Here is a 21282-nt window from a genome sequence, read left to right as displayed (position 1 = left end):
TTTGAATACAGGACCTTCTTGCTGTGAGGCAATAGTGAAACCCACTAAGCCACCCAATTAGGTATTGAATATATGGGTGTGCAACATTGATATTTTCATCCCTCACAAAACAACTAACACTGGGCTAATCTGATAAACAGATAAACATTTATTAGATGGCAAATTTAGTTATCACTTGGACTCATTCTGACTTTCTTCAATACGACTTTCTTCAAACCAGGTTTGGATGCAACATGCCCTGCTAACTATAGGCCTACCTCCAACCACCACTGCATAGCTAAAGTAATGGAAAAAGTAGTAGCATTCTTGCCTGACAATAACCTCTATGAGCCTTTTCAGTCAGGTTTCCGATCTCTACACAGCACTGACACTGCACTATTACGAGTAAACGATCTTCTGCTTGCTGCGGATGTGGGTTACATCAATATCCTAGTGCTGCTTGATCTTAGTGCTGCTTTTGATACATTAAACCATACGATTCTTCCTACACATCTCTTGTCTATTGGAATCACTGGAACAGCTTTAGCCTGGTTCCACTCCTACCCCACTGACAGGCAGCAGTTCATCACAATTGGTAAACACAAATCATCCACTGTGCCCATAACCCAAGGTGTTCCCCAGGGGTCTGATCTTGGCCCCCTTCTTTTTATCATGTATCTTTTACTCTTTTAAATAAATTATTTGTCGCCACAACTTTGACTTTCACTTTTATGCTGATGACATTCAGATATACATTAGTGCTAAGTATGCTCCATACACACAACCACTTTTTGTTGCCTGTATCACCATAATTAAAATCCCGGCTGAACAATAACTTCCTAAAATTAAATACGAACAAAACTGAACTTCTGTTAGTCTCAAGAATCTCATCAACAAAATGCCTAATTTTGTCATTGACATCGACAACGTCCCGGAAAAGCCTTCGCCTCGTCGTATTCCGGTCTTTCCTTCCCACGTCATCCCACATCAGTTCACTAAAGCTAATGATGCAAAACTAATGATGCCAAAACCCTGGTTTGTGCCTTCATTTTTTTTCGCACTGACTACTGTAATTCCTCAGATGCAGGTCCTCCTGCTTAAACCATGAACAAGTTAAAATACATTCAAAACTCTGTGGCGACAGTTCCCCCCCCCATTCTTAATGAGCTGCACCGGCTTCAGATCACATCACATATTAAATTAAAAATTCTGCTTAATACTTTTAAAGCCCTTCTTGGTCTGGCCCTGGCTTATCTTTGAGAGCTCTTACACCCTTACTTTCCCTCTTGCTCCTCAACCCTTAGATGCATAAGTGGGTCAAAAAGGACCCAGTGAGGTTGTTATCATTTCATATTCCAGCTATTCCTCAAAAAACATGTTATTAATATCATGCCACTTACATTTTTAACCTACCTTTTGTACATTTTACAAAATTCTAGTTTTTGTATTACTACCCCAAGCTTTCATAAGTGGGTCAAAAATTTCAGGAATACAGTATATATTTTGTAGACCACACAGACTATATCATAAGTGTCACCCCTTAAGAAGATTATTTTACACAGCAAGGTCTGATACATGTACATATTATCTTCATTTTGTACCTCAGAAATGTGTGTGTGTGAATGTCATTCATGACTACTGTGTGAAAGAGTATATCTAATTATCATGTATCAACAAATTAACACTAGCTAGCTAACTAAGCTAGCTAACATTACTGAAGAAGGTGTGGGGTGACAAAAGCCACAATTCAGCCACAGGAAAGAAGCAGACAGGGTCAACCGAAGAGAAAGAGGTTTCGGATCTGCCCAAGTAACAAAGACCGTAAAGTCAACATTCGGTGTGCGAAATGCAATGTACCTGTGTGCAATAATCACAGCCAGAAACAGGTAGTTTGTCACAACTGCATATCGTGAGGAGACAAGAAGGCAAGAAGAGAGGAACTGTGTGGACAGTTACACACAGACCATACAGACCCATATACCCATATACACACACACACACACACAAAATGGATGTTGACATTGTTCTATTGCTGTTGTGTAATTTTTTTCCTATTTTAAAAATATTAAAAATGTTAATAAATTAAAAAATATGAAACATGAAATCATTCTTTTGTGGACCAAAATATAATACCAAATATAATACAAATGATTATTCTTAACCAAAATGACAAAAGTGGCATAAAAACACATTGATTCTAACACTGGTCATTTTTGACCCACTTATGGAAGAGTGTAGGGTCCAGTCACTCGTGCATCTAAGGGTTAAGGCCCTTCAGTGGCAGGTTCCTCTCTACACCTCTCACTAAACCGTCCTCATTGGGTGGCAGATCTTTTAGTGCTATTGCTCCTATAAGCTCTGGAACTCCCTGCGAGATTGCTCTAGTGTCTTTTCTTTTAAGTCTTAAAAGTATTTCTGTTCTTTCTCTCCTATAAAGCGAGTGTGAAAGGCGCTATATAAATAAAATATTATTATTATTATTATTGGGGGTGCGACACGGTGGCCTCGTGGGTAGCACTTCCGCCTCACAACAAGAAGGTCCTGGGTTCGATCCCCAGGTGGGGCGGTCCGGGTCCTTTCTGTGCGGAGTTTGCATGTTCTCCCCGTGTCCGCGTGGGTTTCCTCTGGGTGCTCCGGTTTCCTCCCACAGTCCAAAAACATGACACCAGGCTAATTGGAAACACTGAATTGTCCTATAGATACCTAGCCGCTAGATGCACAAACCAGTGCATTGTAGTGCCGATCCCAAGCCCGGATAAAATAGGGAGGGTTGTGTCAGGAAGGGCATCCGGGGTAAAAATTGTGCCAAATTAATGCGGATCATAATTGGCCGAGAGCCGACCACGCAACCGAACGGGACAAAGGCAGAGGAAGAAGAAAATTATTATTATTACAATCCCCACCACTGCCAGGTTGCCACTGTTGTGCCCTTGAGCAAGGTCCTTAGACAGTAGGGTGGCACAGTGGCTAAGTGGGTAGCACTGTCGCCTCACAGCAAGAAGGTCCTGGGTTCGATCCCCAGGTGGGGTTTCCTCCCACAGTCCAAAGACATGCAAGTGAGATTAATTGGAGACACTAAATTGTCCATGACTGTGTTCAATATAACCTTGTGAACTGATGAACTTTGTGTAATAAGTAACTACCGTTTCTGTCATGAATGTAACCAAAGTGTGTAAAACATGACGTTAAAATCCTAATAAACAAACAAACCTTTGAATAAAAGCGTCTGCTAAATGCCAAAAATATAATGATAAATTATTATTATTATTATTATTATTATGAACATTATGTACATTTAGTCTCAGATATAATTTTGGAATGTATTTTATTTCGTTCTGGAAAATGTATGTAAGAGCTACGAAAGTGACTCACTACATAGAAAGATAAACATGAGTAGAACAATGGCATGCTAAGTTACTCCAGTGTCGCCAAACAGGTTGTTATAAACTTCTTACAGTACGGATCCACTCCACATAGCCATCAAACAAAGTGCGCTAGGTAAGTGGTAAGACCTCGTAGGGTACATTGGCATATGTAGTGTACTTGAGGTTAAGTTATGAGGGATTTGGGATTGTTTATGGGAGCGTGATGTGTAATACAGTAATGTTTACTCCACCCACTTGGCTTGACAATCCCCGTGCGTGATTCTAGGTTGAATACTTTCGGTTATGGTACTGGACGGGGTAAGTGTATGAGTTCTAATATGCTGCTTTTTCAGCATATATTTTAGACTGGTTTAAACGCGGTTCTTGCGGCCATATTGGAGCTGACAGCAGCAGGGAGGACTGATATTGATGTTGATAAAGCCGCTGTAGGGAAGCCTGGGTGGTATTTAAGTGGAGCGGATATGTTGCGCCAGTGCTGGAGTGTTTCTCTACTGATTTGCCTGTTCTTCGAATTCATAGCAGTGGAGAGTTTATCAGGTACGTTTTTCACTTAGACTTTGTGTAATTGACTTTTTTCGTTCTTTCTTCTTCTAAATGCGCAGGTAAAGCAAGGAGTTGATTTCGGAAATCCGCATATCCTGTCCTGTACACTTCCCATAAACCTGTTTCTAGGCTGTTTAAATTCACTTGTTTTGACATTTCCAATAAATGTATGTTTAGTAGACGCTTTATCCAAAGCGACAGCAATTGAGAGTTGAGGGCCTTGCTCAGGGGGCCAACATTACAACTTAGCGGTTATGGGATTTGAACCATCAACCTTAGAATCACTTGTCCGAGGGAACACAATCGTAACTATTTATTTTAATGAATTGAATAGAACATGATGTGTAACATTTACGCCTACTATAGCATTAACAAATTGAATACACTCGCTTTATTAGGACCAAAAATTAATCTCTGTGTTCAGGCTGATCCCATTCCAATATCAACTTTTATTCGCAATTACATTTTAATCACGTTGCTAGAACCAGTATTTTTTTTACATGTACCACCCTATTAAAATAAAGATATTAATTGGGTATTAAGCGTCTATTTAATAAAGTTTTTAGCATTATAGAGAACCCATATAACAATAATTTGTAACGTGTTATTCTGCATTTTAACACTGTAATTGTTGGCTTTTTTGTGATCTTCAGTGTTCTACCATCTGTCAGTCAAGAAAGGAGTGAAAGTATTTTGTTTAGAAAGTGCCAGCAATTATAAATAAACTATCCTATCAAGGTACTTTATGAATACATTTAATAAATGTATGTAAATATGCCACAATTGTAACAAATTAACCAATGTAAATATCAAATGTATATAATTAAATTAAAATAATCTATATATTTTATATACTAACAAAGAAAAAAGTAAACATCATGTCAACCCAGTCCAAATTTCCATATTTTCACCACATATTTTGGCCATACAGTGTATAATCTGATAAATAAAGATCATGAAAAGCCCAACCATGATAAAATAACAGTTGGTGTTCTGATGATATATATATATATATATATATATATATATATATATATATATATATATATATATATATATATATATATATATATATATATATATATATATTCACTCAACACACCTATCCTGCAACACACCCAGAAGGAAGTTGAGATTAGTGTTTAGCACTGAGCAGAGTTTAGCACTGGGTTCAGTTACCTTTCCTATCAATAAGAGTTTTTAATGGTTTGGGAATGAGGACACTAATTGTTGCAGTTTTGCAAGTGGAATTTTTGTCCATTCTTGTCTGATATGAGACTTCAGCTGCTTGGCATTGTCTTGCTAAAAAATTATTTATTTATTAGGACTGTAACGTCATATTTTACACTTTGGTTACATTCATGACAGGAACTGCTGTAGTTACTCATTACACAAGATTCATCAGTTCACAAGTTTAATGTCAAACACAGTCATGGACAATTTTGTATCTCTAATTCACCTCACTTGCATGTCTTTGGACTGTGGGAGGAAACCGGATCTCCCGGAGGAAACCCACGCAGACACGGGGGAACATGCAAACTCCACACAGAAAGGACCTGGACCGCCCCACCTGGGTATCGAACCCAGACCTTTTTGCTGTGAGGCGACAGTGATACCAACTGAGCCACCATGTCGCCCGTCTTGCTGAAAAGATATTGCCTTGATGGCAGCATTTGTCTCTTTGAAATCCCAAATTTTGCCCCTGAATTAATGATAACTTCACACATACATTGGTCAGCAATGCTGCGAGCACTGATTCACCCACATACCATGGTAAATATTGGCTTTTGAACCTTTCACTAATAGGTGTGGTTGTCTTTTTCATCTTTGGTATAGAGAAATGTATGTCCTTTGTTACCAAAAACAAGCCAAAAATTGACTCATTTGACCACAATCTTAGGTTGCATTTCTTGATGTGACGACGGACTTCTAAAGTTTTCTAAAGTACTCCTGAGTTCTATTTATCACAGTAGCATTGTAAGGTCATACACGTTTATCAGTGGTTTTAAGGTTTTTGGCTTCAGCTAACAGTTTTTTTTTCTTCAGATTTTTGGAATCTTTTACTAATGTTATGTACTGTAGACTGCAAAATATCCTTTGTATTCCTTTCAACTGTGCATGGAGACACCTTGTCCGTAAAATGTTGTACTATTTACTTACACAATGTGGCAAACATTTTCACATCCTTGCCCATAAATAACCAAGTTGTTTTTTAAACACTGTTGTTTTAACTGTATTGAATTTGGTGTTAAAACACATGAAGAGTACAAAGATCCATGCTTGTTAACTCTTTGTTGATTGTTGGTTGATAACATTCAGCCAATGAGATAACTTAAGCTTCAAGTTTGATCCTAATATTGTAGGCTAGATAATGGACTACAGATAATGCAGTGTACCATCTCCTCTCCTATACATTGTGTACAGCAAAGACTGTTGTAGCATCACATTGATGGACATCTAATTACGTTATGTAATAATGCTGAGTGAGTTACTGAGTGGGTGGGGCACAGTTTTGTATCATTGTTTTTACAACCTAATGATGTTAAAACAGAGGAAATATTGATTGATTTCTGAGAATCTTTTTCTTCTTATACAATCTAATTTTCTTATTATATTATATTAATTTGAAATAATAATAAATTAATTAATTAAGCTTACATTTTTAAGTGGACAGAGCTAGGCTCTTAAACAGTTTATATATATAATAATATATATAATATATATATATATATATAGTTAAAAGACTTTTAATACTTTATTTAGAATTTTTATTTTATTTTACTTGTTTCTTAGTTTTTTTATTATTTATTTTCCCCCCTTTATCTCCCGATCTTGTTAATTCCTATTTCCGAATGTAAATCTGCTTTCATAACCCCTGATCTGATAAGGGAGAGTAGAATCACCACACGTCCCCTCTGAGATGTGCCCAGTCTTTTACTACAATATGGAGCAGCACGGTGGCTAAGTGGGCAGCACTGTCGCCTCACAGCAAGAAGGTCCTGGGTTCGATCCCCAGATAGGGAGGTCCGGATCCTTTCTGTGTGGAGTTTGCATGTTCTCCCCGTGTCTGCATAGGTTTACTCCGGGTGCTCCGGTTTCCTCCCACAGTCCAAAGACATGCAAGTGAGGTGAATTGGAGATACAAAATTGTGTTCAATATAACCTTGTGAACTGATGAATCTTGTGTAATGAGTAACTACCGTTCCTGTCATGAATGTAACCAAAGTGTAAAACATGACGTTAAAACACTAATAAACAAACAAACTACGATATGTTTACAAAAAAGAAGAAAAAAAGACAAACGTATAGACAGAATAATAATATGATGAATTACCTTCACATTTTTCTGTCAGTTTATTAGCTTGGCTACTTGACCCTCCTTTTTGTTTGGTTTGCTTTAAGCTGTAGTTAAGCAGGATTTTCTTGTTCTTCTGAAGCGGTTTCATTTTTATTTGAATGAGATACATCGTTTAATTCATATCAAGACCTCTTGTAGTTACATTATTTAAAGGCTGCCAGTTTTATCTTGCCAGGGTTCGAATTCCCAGCAGTGTTATCGGCCGGTCATGTCACAGACATGTTGTCTATGTCTGGGCAATGGATCAGCGTCATGTTCAGGGTGTGTTACAGCATTACGCTAAACGATTTAGGGGAAACTTGACTTACTGCATGAAAAAGTAGCGGTAAAACATAAGAAATGAACAAATGTATGAATTACTGGCAGGTACACTTGGATTTAAAAAAAGTAAAGCAAAATGAATAATTGTTAACCTGACACAAAACATGTAAGAAATATCTCTAACAGGAGTACATTTATTCCAACAAACTAACACACTCTCCTTCCAACACATATGCAGTAGCCGACTGCATCTATTCACCTGCAAATGAATATCACGCACTGATCCCCATTATCCCTCGCCTCTGATGCAGGCGCCATCGATCAGCCAGCAGAGGTCATAATTGCATTCGTTATGAGGAACGAACCAGTCATTGTTCTTGTAGGCACCCAGCCTGCCAGTAGCAGAGCTGATATTCAAAGCCACAAGTTTAAGATGTTGGCTTGGTGTGCTAGCGTGTTTTGCCGCTGCTTCACCTGAGCGCCGTCTGGAAGCAAATTTAAAATGTATTTTGCCCCATGCAATGTGAGGAGGATGTTTAGAGAGGCAAATTTTCTTCACAGATTTGAATTAAGGATTTGCAGAACATTGTAACATTCTGAAGTCACCAAGTCTTCTTACTTCTAATAACAAATGCATGTAGCTAGAGTTCAGCAGATGCTACTAAAATATTAGCCTGAAGCTTAGTTTTATGTTTGGATAAGACAAAAATAAAACCAAGAAGAGAATGGTTATGTGAAAGAAGATGTGAATCCCAACCGCATTAAGACAAGAACTAAACTTAATTAAGAAGAAATAAACTTAATAATAATAATAATACATTTATATTTGTAATTTTATAAAAGTAGTTTCTGTGGACCATGAGTAAAGTCAAATTAACAAAATGTAGCTGATTGAGGAAGCCGGGACTGACACACGCCCCCTCCGACACGTGTGCAGTAGCCAACTGCAGCTTTTCACCTGCACGAGGCGAGTTTATATGTGGATCAGCTCTGTGTACGGAGAGTCACACCCTGATCAACGCATTATTCCTCGACCCCGTGCAGGCGCCATCAATCAGCCAACAGAGGTCATAATTGCATCAGTTATGAGGTCCCTACCCGGCTCTCACCCTGTAAGAACAACAGCCAATCGTTGTTCATGTAGGCGCCCAGCCCAGCCGGATGGCAGATCTGAGTTTTAAACCGACAAATTGGGCTCTCTGGTGTGCTAGCGTGTTTTACCACTGTGCCACCTGAGCACCTGATCTGAGTGACTTTGACTTTGGCATAGTTGATGATGCCAGATGATCTGGTCTTAGCATGTCAGAAACTGTTGATCCCTACAGATTTTATGCCATTTAATGTCCTTTGTGCTGTAGCTCAGTGTGTACAAATGGCTTGATGAGAATGACTAAGCTGGTTTGAGCTGAAAAATTCTTTACAACCAAGATGAGCATAAATGCATTAACTCATCAAAGCAGATGGACTTATGGACACCACATCGGTTTCCACTTCTGTTAGTCAGGAACAGAAATCTAAGGCTACAGTGGGCACAGAATAATTAAACTGAAATGTTAAAGATCAGGAGAAACTTTGCCTGATCTTGATTTTCCGTAGTGGCAGACGATGGTGTGGTCTGTATTTGGCATAAACAGCTTGAACCCACAGACCCAACCTGTCTTGTGTCAACAGTGGTGATATGTTTTAAGGACTTTTTATTGGCAGACACTGGGCTCCCTAATGCCAACCAAGCATTGTTTGAATGCCACAGCCTACCTGACTATTGTTACTGAACATGTGCATCCATTTATAGACACAACTGAAGTTGTTCTAAACTTGTTTCACTGACATGACAGTATTTTAAGTGTACGTTATTGGTCCCCCTAATCACTAGATCTGAATCCAGTAGTGCATTTTTGGGTTGTCTGTGTTGCTGACAGATTTGCAATAATTATGTGCTGTACTCAACATAGACCAAACATCTCAAAGGAATCTTTCCACTGTTGGAATCCAAAGAATTGAGACCGTTCCGACAGAATAAGACATCCTTCCCAATTTTACCCAAAGCCCTGACCTTAACCCTGTTAAATACCAATATCAATAGTGGAACGTTGGTTGCGAGCGATGCCTTCTAATCAAACAGCAGTATCTGACTGAATGCATTCTTCTGTTCAAAGCAATAGTAGCCGTTTGAAAGGGGCCGTGAACTCACATGTACAGATAAAGCAGCGCACACACACACGCCCAGTTCACGAGGGTCAAGAGGCTGTGGCACCTATGTGAATTGCTCCTGTTTAAGTTATGGAACTTGTCCTGAGAACCTAACATTTTGGAAATTGATAGTATCTGTAATGAGACTAACCTAGTATCTAGCTAGTATCTGTAATGAGACAAAGTTTTACTGAAACTTTAAAGATTTCTCTGTTAAACATCAAAAGTTAATTAAAGGTAGTCCACAGTAAACATGACACATTGTAATTTAGTGGATTTCAGATCCAGATGATTGGTAACTCTGATCTCAAATAACTGTATTTACTCTATCACTCTCACTTTCTTAACCGCTTATCCAGTCGGGGGGGGGGGGGGGAGAACATGCAAACTCCGCACAAAAAGGACCCGGACCGCTACGCCTGGGGATCGAACCCAGGACCTTCTTGCTGTGAGGCGACAGTGCTACCCACCGAGCCACTGTGCCACCCTAATTGTGATTAGCTTAAATCATTGCAATAATATCATAATTAACATTTACATTTACATTTTCGGCATTTAGCAGACGCTTTTGTCCAAAGCGACTTACAGTACAGTGACAGTATACAATCTGAGCAATTGAGGGTTAAGGGCTTTGCTCAAGGGCCCAACAGTGGCAACCTTCTGATTACAGATTCAGTACTTTAACCACTGGGCTACAACTGCCCTTTGAGAATTTAAGTAGATCTGTCACAAAAATGGTAATCATATTATTCAAGCGGTGTCAAAGCTTTGACCAATTTCAAAAGTTTCCTGTGCACAATACAAACATGCAACATTAACACTTTAGAAGACATGCTAATAGCGTTTTAATTAACAGCATTATTTTTATTTTATTACAGATGAGCTGCCTCAACCAGAAAACCTCAGCTTGTCATGGAACCCGAACAGTTTGTCTTTAACTGCGCAGTGGAATAGGCCGACCAACTTGGATGCAGATTGTGAAGTGAAATATGTCATGAAATTATATTATGAGGCAAGTCATTACTCTATTTTCTCAAATATCATAAAAGTATATTTACATTTTCCTTCCAATCAAGAAATAAATCACACATCAAAATGTTTTAAAGCACCACGATTATTTTACATGCATTTTTTTAATTACACAACAGAAATGTCCTCCCAAGAACAGAAAACCGAAGGAATATTGGCGAACAAAAAAATTAAATTTTACACTGAACATTGACAAGGAGGATGAACTATGTGTTGGTGTAATGACAGAGCCACAGACCTGTGAAAACAAGAACTTGAGCAAACCAGTATACAAAGGCCTATCTCCACCCCTAGGTGACTAACTTACACAGTCTACATACATCATTGAAAAAATATTTTAAAATGTCAAATTATTTTTAACACAACTTCTGCTAAATGCATGAAAATGTTATTAGGTTCTACAATAAATACATGAACTTTTTGATCATAATTTACATAGTATTTGAATGCACTCCTGTATTGCAGCTTTAGTGAACAACTTCAGTTGTGTTTATTACGCTGATAAGAGGATGAACTGCACATGGACTTTAGTCAGCAACATCAGTGATCTTCAGCTCTTTTACAGGTAAGACTGAAATATCTCTACAATTATTTTTAGCCGTTTGATAAAACCATGGGCAGAACACTTGTGCAGCAGGTAGTGTTTCTGGGAACTGGGCTTGGTTTCTGCATCTGCATGTTAATTCCATGTCAGATTTTTTGTGGTTACTTTGGTTTCCTATCACCACTGAAAAACATGCAGAATGTGGAATGGCTATTGTACAATTGCCTCTAGGTGTGAGAAAATAGATGAATGGGTGACAGTGTGATGCCCTATACAAAGGAATGTATTCCTGCCCTGAGCCAAGTGTTTCTAAAAAACCTCTGCACTATCCTTAATCCTGATCAGGTTTTTTATTTAAGACAGTATGTAACGGGTGGGCTGTGGCTGAAGTGCCAGGTGTAGCAGTATCTCAGCGGTTAAGATAGCGGACTAGTAATCAGAATTAATCAGAAGGTCACTGGTTTAAGTCTCACATCTGCTGGCTTGCCACTGTTGGGCCCTTAAGCAAGGCCTTTAATCCTCAACTGCTTGCAGTGTGTACTGTCTCAATTGTAAGTTGCTTTGGATAAAGGCATCTGCTGAATACTGAAAATGTAAGTGTAGGTGTAACCTCACACCTGCAAGAATTGAAAATAAATCCAATATGCAGGATTCTTAACAAAGGAAGATTGATCGTGTGGCTTAGCCACAAAGAAAAGGGGAAAAGAAACAAATAAAAGCAGTAGCCAAAATAACAAACAACATATATTTCAAAAGTAACTAATGAAAGATGCAAATTGAATGGACGAGCAGAACCCCAACCAAACCATCTGACACAGCTCATGCTGTGCATGGATCCGAATGTTGCGTCCACTCCAAAAAGGGTCGTTCTATCACAATAGCCGAAAAGTACTGCAACAGCGGCTAGTTTTGACAGAAAAAAAGTTTCCCAGGGTGCCTAAATTTCCACCGGTGCGGACATCAAGCCCAAAATCATGAATTCAAGAAAAAAGCAGGTTGCCTACAGAGTAGCTGGCAATTCTGTCAGATAAAAAAAAAAACCTGATAAATAGAAACACTAGAAAGAGTTTCAACTCAGTGAGGCACATGTGACTACTAGTTAAGAGGAAATGACAAGGCAGTCATCGGCACTTCCATACCCACTCCGTTGGCCATAAATGGCAAGACAGCAGGGCATTATTCTGTAACCAAGTTCCCCCCACCAATCTCCATGGCAGATGGGCCTGTTACTTATTAGGTTACTCTTTAGGTCTTCTATTCTTCTTAGTCTTATTATTTAATCCTATTTATACTTTTCTGTTATTAATCTGTTATTACTTTTCTGTTATTAATTTTTTTATAGAAACCTTAATGAAACCAAAGACATGCAAAAGTCTTGTACCTTGTACATCACCAATGGAAACAGCAAGACAGGCTGTCACATCCACGATGACTTAACAACTGAGAGTATTTACATAGTATTTACTGTCAGTGGAACTGTGAAAGGTCTTGACACTCAGAATATATTTGAAATAAAGGCACGAGATTCAGGTAAGGATTTCTTGCTTGCCTTTACTTTCTCAAGGCTGTTATTATGGATTGTTTGTTGGAATATGTTTATGTTTGTTTATTAGGATTTTAACGTCATGTTTTACACTTTGGTTACATTCATGACAGGAACGGTAGTTACTCATCACACAAGGTTCATCAGTTCACAAGGTTATATCAAACACAGTCTTGGACAATTTAGTGTCTCCAATTCACCTCACTTGCATGTCTTTGGACTGTGGGAGGAAGCCGGAGCACCCGTAGGAAACCCACACAGACACAGGGAGAACATGCAAACTCCACACAGAAAGGATCCGGACCGCCCCACCTGGTTTATGTTCTTGTTCTTATAAGTGTATGAACTTCATTGTTTTTGGTCTGTACGATGATTTGTATGAATGAAATTAAAATTATTATAAGGGTGGCAAAGTGACACAGCATGTTTATGTTTAAGAGACTTTATTGTCATTTCAACTACAGTAGACCCTTGACTTATGAATTTAATTGGTTCTGAAGGGCTGTTCTTAAGTCAAAATGTTCGTTAGTTAAACCTATTTTTCCCATGAGAAATAATGTAAATGGAATTAATCCATACCAGACCCCCCAAACCACCCCCTTATCTAACCTTTCTAATGTCTTAAATGGTATTTTTTGTTATAAATACAAGTGTATGTTCCCCTAAATCTTAAATTATAGAATAGATAATACTGTAATAAATAATAATAAACAACAATACACAGTAGTACTGTACATAAAAAACACACATCAGTACGTGTGCTGTACCATACACCATAATACATTTCCTTCTTTTTATATAAAATGTATCTACCAGAAACAACAATAACTCTCATATTTCTCTATTATTTCCGTCTTTATTTCAGTAGTGTTGTATTTTGTAGGTGTAATTGCACGAAAGAAAGAATACTTCACTGAGCCGAATTCCTTCTTCTCTCTCACTCACTGTCCCCTCTGTCTAATACACAGTGACAGCTACTGGCAGAAGTAATTATACAACAACAAATGTAATAGATTTGTTCATTTTCTCACCACCTCTCTTCCTCTGCACCTTCTTTGGGGACATTTTAATATTAAATTTTACAAAATATAAAGACAACACTGAAAAAACACCATCCACTGTCCGAATGTATATATATATACAGTATATATCTGCCACAGAGAGAGAGAGAGAGAGAGAGAGAGACGCTCTGAGTCAACTTGTTCGTGACGTCACATGTTTCACGAATTTTGGTTCGTAATCCGAAATTTGTTCGTACGTTAAGTTGAAAAAGATCGCTCGTAACCCAAAATGTTCGTATGGTAAACCGTTCTTAACTCAAGGGTCTACTGTATATACAAGTACACAGCGATACGAATGTCAATTGGCTAATGTAGTGTGGTAGTGTAGAAGCTGTACAGCAATAGGTCCTGGAAATCTTGGTTCAATCCTTGGCTTTTTCTCAGAGAACTTTAGTTTTCTCTACCCTCAAAAGATGCCAGTAGGTAAATGGGCTAATCTCAGTTGGCCCTAGACATGAGTCCTAGAGTCCTAGGATCTAATACAGTTAAATGTGACGCAAAATATAAAATAAATGTAAAAAAGGGGAAAGATACTTTGTCATGCCACTGAATTTTCTTTTCCCATTATTTTTTATTATTTTGCAGTGAAACCACCAACACCAGAGCTGGAAATCCGTTTGGAAGACAGACACCTTCTTTTTAATTCAAGCACCCCAGATTTTGGAGCCTCACACTGTTGGCAACACAAGTACTATTACAGCAAATGCAATGAAGAGGTGAATCATTCAATAACAATCTGACACTAATATGAATATATTGCTGTTAATGTTGCTAGGTCCTTTTTTTGTTGCTAGGTCTCCAGATCCACTTTTCCACACATGACCAGGGGCATAAAGAAAAGATAGCATTATGTCATATATGTTTTCTTTACAAAAACAACATATTTTGACCATAATACACCTGCTTCAAGGTTTATGGTTCACCCTGGTTAGGGTGACAGTGGATCTAGTACCAGGCGTACACACACTAGATGCATCACACACCCTTTGATCTACTTGTTTACACCTGTAAAGGCCGTAGTACAACCCCAAATCAGAGAAAGTTAGGACAGCATGAAAAATGTAAATAATAATAAAAAAAACGAGTTTCTTACATTTACTTTGACTTTAATTGCAGATATGATGAAGCTGAGATATTTCATGTTTTATCTGCTCAACTTCATTTCATTTATAAATAAACATCCATTCCTGTATTTCAGGCCTGCAACACATTCCAAAAAAATTTGGGACAGTAAAGCATTTACCACTTTGTAATGTCACCATTCCTTTTCACCGCACTTAAAAGACGTTTTGGCACCGAGGATACCAAGTGATTTAGTGTAAGGTGATACTTTGTCCCATAATTCCTGCAAACACGTCTTAATATGTACAACAGTACATGATTATCACTGAAGCATTTTAAAATTCTCCACACATTCTCTATTGGGGACAGGTCAGGACTGCAGGCAGGCCAGTCCAGTACCCGTACCCTCTTCTTCCACAGTCATGCCTTTGTAATGTGTGCAGCATGTGCTTTTGCATTGTCTTGGCTTTTGCATTGTTGAAAAATGCATGGGCGTCCCTGGAAAAGATGACGTCTTGAGAGCAGCATATGTTGCTCTAAGATCTCAATGTACTTTTCTGCTTTTTTGAGGTACATTGTTTTAAACATTTCAATCATTTTCTCACACATTTGTTGACAAACTGGAGATCCTCTGATCATCTTTGCTCATCAAAGACTCAGCCTTTCCTGGATGCTGCTTTTGTACAAAACCATGATTACAATCACCTTATTACTGGCCTTTAATGGCCCCTGTCCCAACTTTTTTTGGAATGTGTTGCAGACCTGAAATGCAGAAATGGATGTTTATTAACAAATAAAATGAAGTTAAGCAGAGAAAACTTGAAATCTTGGGTTCAAACTGTCTGCAATCAAATAAAAGTCGAAGTAAATGTAAGAAACACTGCAGTTTTATTTTATTTGCATTTTCCATACTGTCCCAACTTTCTGATTTGGGGTTGTACTTCTGTAAAGGCTGCAGTATATAATTAACAAATTGTTCATACTCTTTGATGTTGTATATGTACTCACTCACTGGACACTTGACATTGTTTCTTTTTGCTTGCATCTACAGTTAATGTTGGTTGTGTGATTATCAGCATGCAATTTAAATGTTTTTTGTCATTTTTACTACAATGTTTATGTAATTATATTTACAGAAGAAAGAACAAATTACTGAGGGAGGTATTTCAGCAATACGATTGGAATATGATGAAGCCTGCAGATACACTGTTCAAGTGGAGACCATTTACAGTCATTACTGTGGAGAGGTCAAAAAGAGTGCCAAAAGCCAAATCAAATATTACGGTACTATTTTTATCTTCTACTGTTTGTCACTATAATGTGAACAATTATTACCTGTTTTACTTTATTATTCTGACATGTTCATTTTATTAAAATAATAAGTAATATTATTATTCTGCCCTTTTTCTACAGGCAAGGATTGTGACCCAAACATGTCATTTAAAGTGATAATGATAGTCATGCCTATATTAGTGTCCTGGTGTCTCATTGTGGCTCTGTTGTTGTTCAGGAGGTAATGATCATTTATACTTCGCTTTTCACATTACTTTTTCCATACATAGCACTTAAACTCGTTCATTAATTTCACTTCATTTTCTTCAACTGCATTATCTATACCAGTGTCTATACCAGCGTCCACTCTTTTAAGAAGTATTTGTCCAGTGAAGTATTTGTGTGGTCAGGCATTATTTTTAGATTGAGAAGGACTGGCTCGTAATCACTGTTCCATTTGATTTTTAAGATGTTCAATGCAAATAGAGTTAGAGATGTGTTCCTTCACACTAGTTTGTTTGTTTGTTTGTTTATTAGGATTGTAACGTCATGTTTTACACTTTTGGTTGCATTCATGACAGGAACGGTAGTTACTCATTACACAAGATTCATCAGTTCACAAGCTTATATTGAACACATTGTTGGACAATTTAGTGTCTCCAATTCACCTCACTTGCATGTCTTTGGACTGTGGGAGGAAACCGGAGTACCCGGAGGAAACCCACGCGAACACGGGGAGAACATGCAAACTCCACACAGAAAGGACCCGGACCGCCCCCACCTGGGGATCGAACCCAGGACCTTCTTGCGGTGAGGTGACAGTGCTACCCACTTAGCCACCTTGCCACCCCCTTCACACTAGTCAAACCATCTTATTTTGGACTTTGGTTTGTGTATAGGTGCCTAGTCAAGCTGGTAGAAAGAAACCTTTTTTAAACTGCTGCCACTATGTCGCAAACCTGTAATTTATTTTTCATTAATTGTATACCTGTTAGCAACCGGTGAGGCTGAAACACTCAGGAGGGGTTTTCACATACTTTTGAACATGGAATAAAGTTCTCGTGCCATGGTTGGTTATACAAATGCAACTCGTACCCAATGCAAATCCAATGGAAATTTGTCCACATGAATTACAAAAATAAAAGTGATAAAATCTATAGTCAAGCAAGCTTAACATTGCTATAAACCTAGAGGCTGTCCTGCTGAAAAGTAGGCCCAGTTCCATAATCTGCACCTTCTTTAGCCCCAAGGGTTAAGTTGTTTGGTGACCAGAATTATGTTGTTTTTTTTAAAGAAAGGTATGACATTTTAACCCAACAGTACTGTACATATTGTCAAGCATGGTGGTGGTTATATTATCTGCATTCTTACATCCGAACCATTATGTCTCACCCTGCAGTACTTAGTTCATTTATTTTGCACCTTTGATGCCAGTGAAACTGATGCCCTTCAAACGAATGGTGTAAAAGCTATTGGACAGATAAAAAAATATTAGGTATTAGTTTGTTTTTGTTTTTACAAAAATTAATTGTTCCAATCTATTAGTCTTGGGTAAAAATTGAATTTTTAAGTGACAGTAAGTAATCCCATCCTCTACAGGCAACAACATTCAGCGCGTTTAATGCACAGTTACTGTTTATTTGCTAAATGTATCAAATAAAATGTCAATAAACACTGTTTCATCACATCAAAAATGATAATATAAACTGAATTTTCTCCACAGAAACAAGGATATCATTTGCCCAGTGCTTCCTCATCCCACTTTATTGTTGTTTAAGGACATCCTCAACACTAATTATGATGGATTCTCAAAGGTAAGCACATCTAATGACAGCATTTTCCCCATTGTTTTACAAAGGGAAAGATAGTGAGGGGTAAAAAGAAAAACTAAACTAACAATGTATGGTCTCTCTTGCAGGATCAAACTAAGGACAAAATCTACGTGCCTGTTAAAGAGATTGTGGCAAACGATGTGCACTTGGAACCTTTATCTGCATTCTTACATCCGAACCGTGATGTCTGATCCTAAATCTCAGAGCGTCACCCTGCAGTACTGCATTCTTTTTGTTTAGTTCATTTATTTTGCACCCTTGTTGCTAAGCTTATTTAGACATTGCTGGGAAGCTACTGTCTCTGTTGTGTAAGCATGTGTGCCCGGAAGGTTTTGTAACATTTTGTAAAGATGAATTGACGTGTTGGCGAATTATGCCATCACAATTCAAAATAAATAATCGAAATGTATTAATTTATTTAAAAAAAAAATATGTATATGTAGTGTTCCAGCCAAATTGACTCACATATTGGGTTGTTACACTCATTTACGTAAAAAGTCATATTTTTCTTCTTGAGTGCATTTAGGCAATGTATTATTTTTTCAACTATTAAATTAGCTGTAAACTGGCATTTCAATACACTTTAAACCAGTGGTCCCCAACCTTTTTTGCACCATGAACTGGTTTGATATAAAATACAATTTTACGGACCGGCGGGGGGATGAGGGGGTTAATAACTATACTGCTCACAAATGAGCTTTTTTCGCTGCAACGAGACGCTGCCTCCACCTGGGGGTGATATGAGATGATAAATACCTGTGTGTTGGAAATGGAAGCAGTGTTTTCATTGCTGATGTAGCGATCTCTAATTATTTATTCACTTTCTGTGCGGCCCGGTAGGAAATGACCCACGGACCGGTACCGGTCCACGGCCCGGTGGTTGGGGACCACTGCTCTAAACCTTTTAATTGAGAATTTCTACCCCTTCGTTTTGAGTACTTTTTACATTAATGTTAAAAATGTACATTTCCAGTAACTGAGTGACACTTGCAAAGCCTGGCAAATATTTTAAGCAGATTTACTTAAAGAAGTAAGCAACAATGTTTTTAAGGGGCATTTATTTCTCCTCACAGGTTCTATGTTTTAATTCATTCCAAAGAGCTGCCAGCAAGGTAAAGCTTAAGCAATGCTGGGACTGTAATATATGCTGTTAGCATCTATGGATGAATAAATAAGAGGAATTTAGATTTATTTTTATTATCAATGCAGGTCAGTGAAATGCCCTTAAACACAACAGTTATTGGGCTTTATGTGGATCTTTGAATGTACAGAAAAAAAAGACATTTAAAACAATAGATACACATGCTGATGTTTTGCTATGCAGTGAAAGCATGGAGTTTTACTGTATTAATGGAAGTATTTCAACTCAGGTGCTGAAAATATATTTTTTTCTTTGAAGAAAGCTTCGGAAACGGGTCATTATTTACATATTTTTTGTTTAGCAATCCTTCAACATCTCCAATTGCTGTGTATATAACTGTCCTATAATGTCCTCTAATATTGTACAGAAGAGTGCATGTGAATATGGTTACAATGATACATAGTTATAATATTTTCTACACGTGTAAATAAAAGGGTGTTGGTAACTTTGGTGACTGTCATTGTGTGTTTTCATTTATCTAACATGTGCTAGCATGTGTTAGCCCTCACCCTTCCAGATTAGTAGGAGACACAATAAATATACAACAAGCACAGGTTATGTATTTAGATCTAATCTCTAACCAAACAAGATGTCTGGAAAAAGACTGAAACAAAAAAAAACTGACTGTAAACTGAGCAGCAGTTGCTCCAGAATGCAGACATTAAACCAGCACATAACAGCTTCACACATTGTATTTGCTTCCTTTCTTGTAGGTGACAGCACAGATGTGCCTAGACTAAACTCCAATGCATATACTCCAAGTGTATATACTTTTTTTATGCATTTTCTCCCCATTTTCCTCCTGATTTAGAGCACTCAATTTTATCTTCCGCTGCTGAGAGATACCAGATTGCATCCAAGGGGAGCACGTCACTGTACACACCTCCTCTGACACGTGTACAGCCCTCCTCTTCTCGCCCCTGCATTCTGCACAGGCGTCTCTTCCACCAATCAGGGTCTTTACACAGCGTATGAAGACCCACCCACCCACACATATTCCGTCCCCCACCCTGCACCGGTGGCCAATTAGTATCTGCTGCAGGCACTGCCAATTATGCCCGCTAAATGGCGCCCAGCCGACCGGTGGCAACACCGAGTTCCGAACCGAGGAGTTCAGAAACTCGGTGCTGGTGACAAGTGTTTATACTTTTGATACTATAGGTGCTGATTACCTAAACGTATATTCACCTACTGCATGGTGTCAAGCAAAAACACAATACTGTTATTTACACTCATTTCCTGCCCACATTGTTTTAATGGAACCCTTTTAACCTTGCAAAAATTATCTTTATTTGTCCTGTCTGCACTTGCAAACCGTGACTTCTCACTATTTACACTGCACAATCATGTGACTCCTTAGCTCCCAACATGCATTTTATATGCTACAAAGTCTGCCTGTTTAACATTTGTTGTTCAGTAATTTGATACACTGTTTAGTAAAGTAATATGAACTTTGCCACACAACCTTCTTTAAGGTTTAGATCACAGCAATGTAGAGAGGCATCCAGTAGCAGGCTATAGCTTGAACTGTACTAGTACTAACAAATATTAAGAAGTTCAACATGCACTTAATGGGTGTAAGGTAATAAGCTAATTATTTAAATCATAAAACAGCAGAATTGCATGATGTTAAAAAATTCATACACTGTCAACGTCAGTAGCCATAAGTTTGGATGTTAAATTCTCTGTAGAAACAGCTTTATTGGATTGAACCTCCAGGCTAATTCCCGTTTTAATCTACTATATTGTGTGCATGGTGCATACTAGATGAGCACTTGCAGGTTGTAATGAGCTCATAATGAGTGGTTTATGCAATTTATGAAAGAGATCCACTCTGTGGTCAAATAAATGGATGTTTTCTATCCCTAATAATGCTTTTATCAGGCTCATCAACCTCTGCTGTAGCTGCTTCCACTGCTGTCCTTACTTACTCACTGGCAATGCTCATGCTTTACTAAACAGCATTTATAAATAGTTCGTAATGGCTTTCCTAAAGCAGGTTTCATTTTGTTTAACACAGTTTCTATCCTGACATTTTCCTTTAAACTTTAACTGACATCCACTCAGTGACTGTAAGCTGT

The 21282-nt window shown here is 38.0% G+C and overlaps 1 protein-coding gene across 1 annotated transcript; it reads left to right on the top strand.

Annotated features, from left to right (window-relative positions):
* The first annotated feature begins 285 nt into the window (after positions 1–285).
* LOC134311902 (granulocyte-macrophage colony-stimulating factor receptor subunit alpha-like) lies at positions 286–19650 on the top strand. Its single transcript, XM_062993550.1, has 10 exons — positions 286–574; positions 10596–10729; positions 10866–11040; positions 11212–11311; positions 12633–12820; positions 14480–14610; positions 16093–16240; positions 16370–16469; positions 17952–18042; positions 18147–19650. Exons 1-10 carry the CDS (start codon positions 286–288, stop codon positions 18249–18251), a joined length of 1461 nt encoding a protein of 486 aa, XP_062849620.1. The 3' UTR covers positions 18252–19650.
* Positions 19651–21282: the final 1632 nt, after the last annotated feature.

This window comes from Trichomycterus rosablanca, chromosome 4, assembly GCF_030014385.1.
Source record: "Trichomycterus rosablanca isolate fTriRos1 chromosome 4, fTriRos1.hap1, whole genome shotgun sequence".
NCBI classification, from domain to species: Eukaryota; Metazoa; Chordata; class Actinopteri; order Siluriformes; family Trichomycteridae; genus Trichomycterus; species Trichomycterus rosablanca.
The sequence above is the reverse complement of the archived record's forward strand: the minus strand, read 5'-3'. Positions and strand labels throughout refer to the sequence as shown.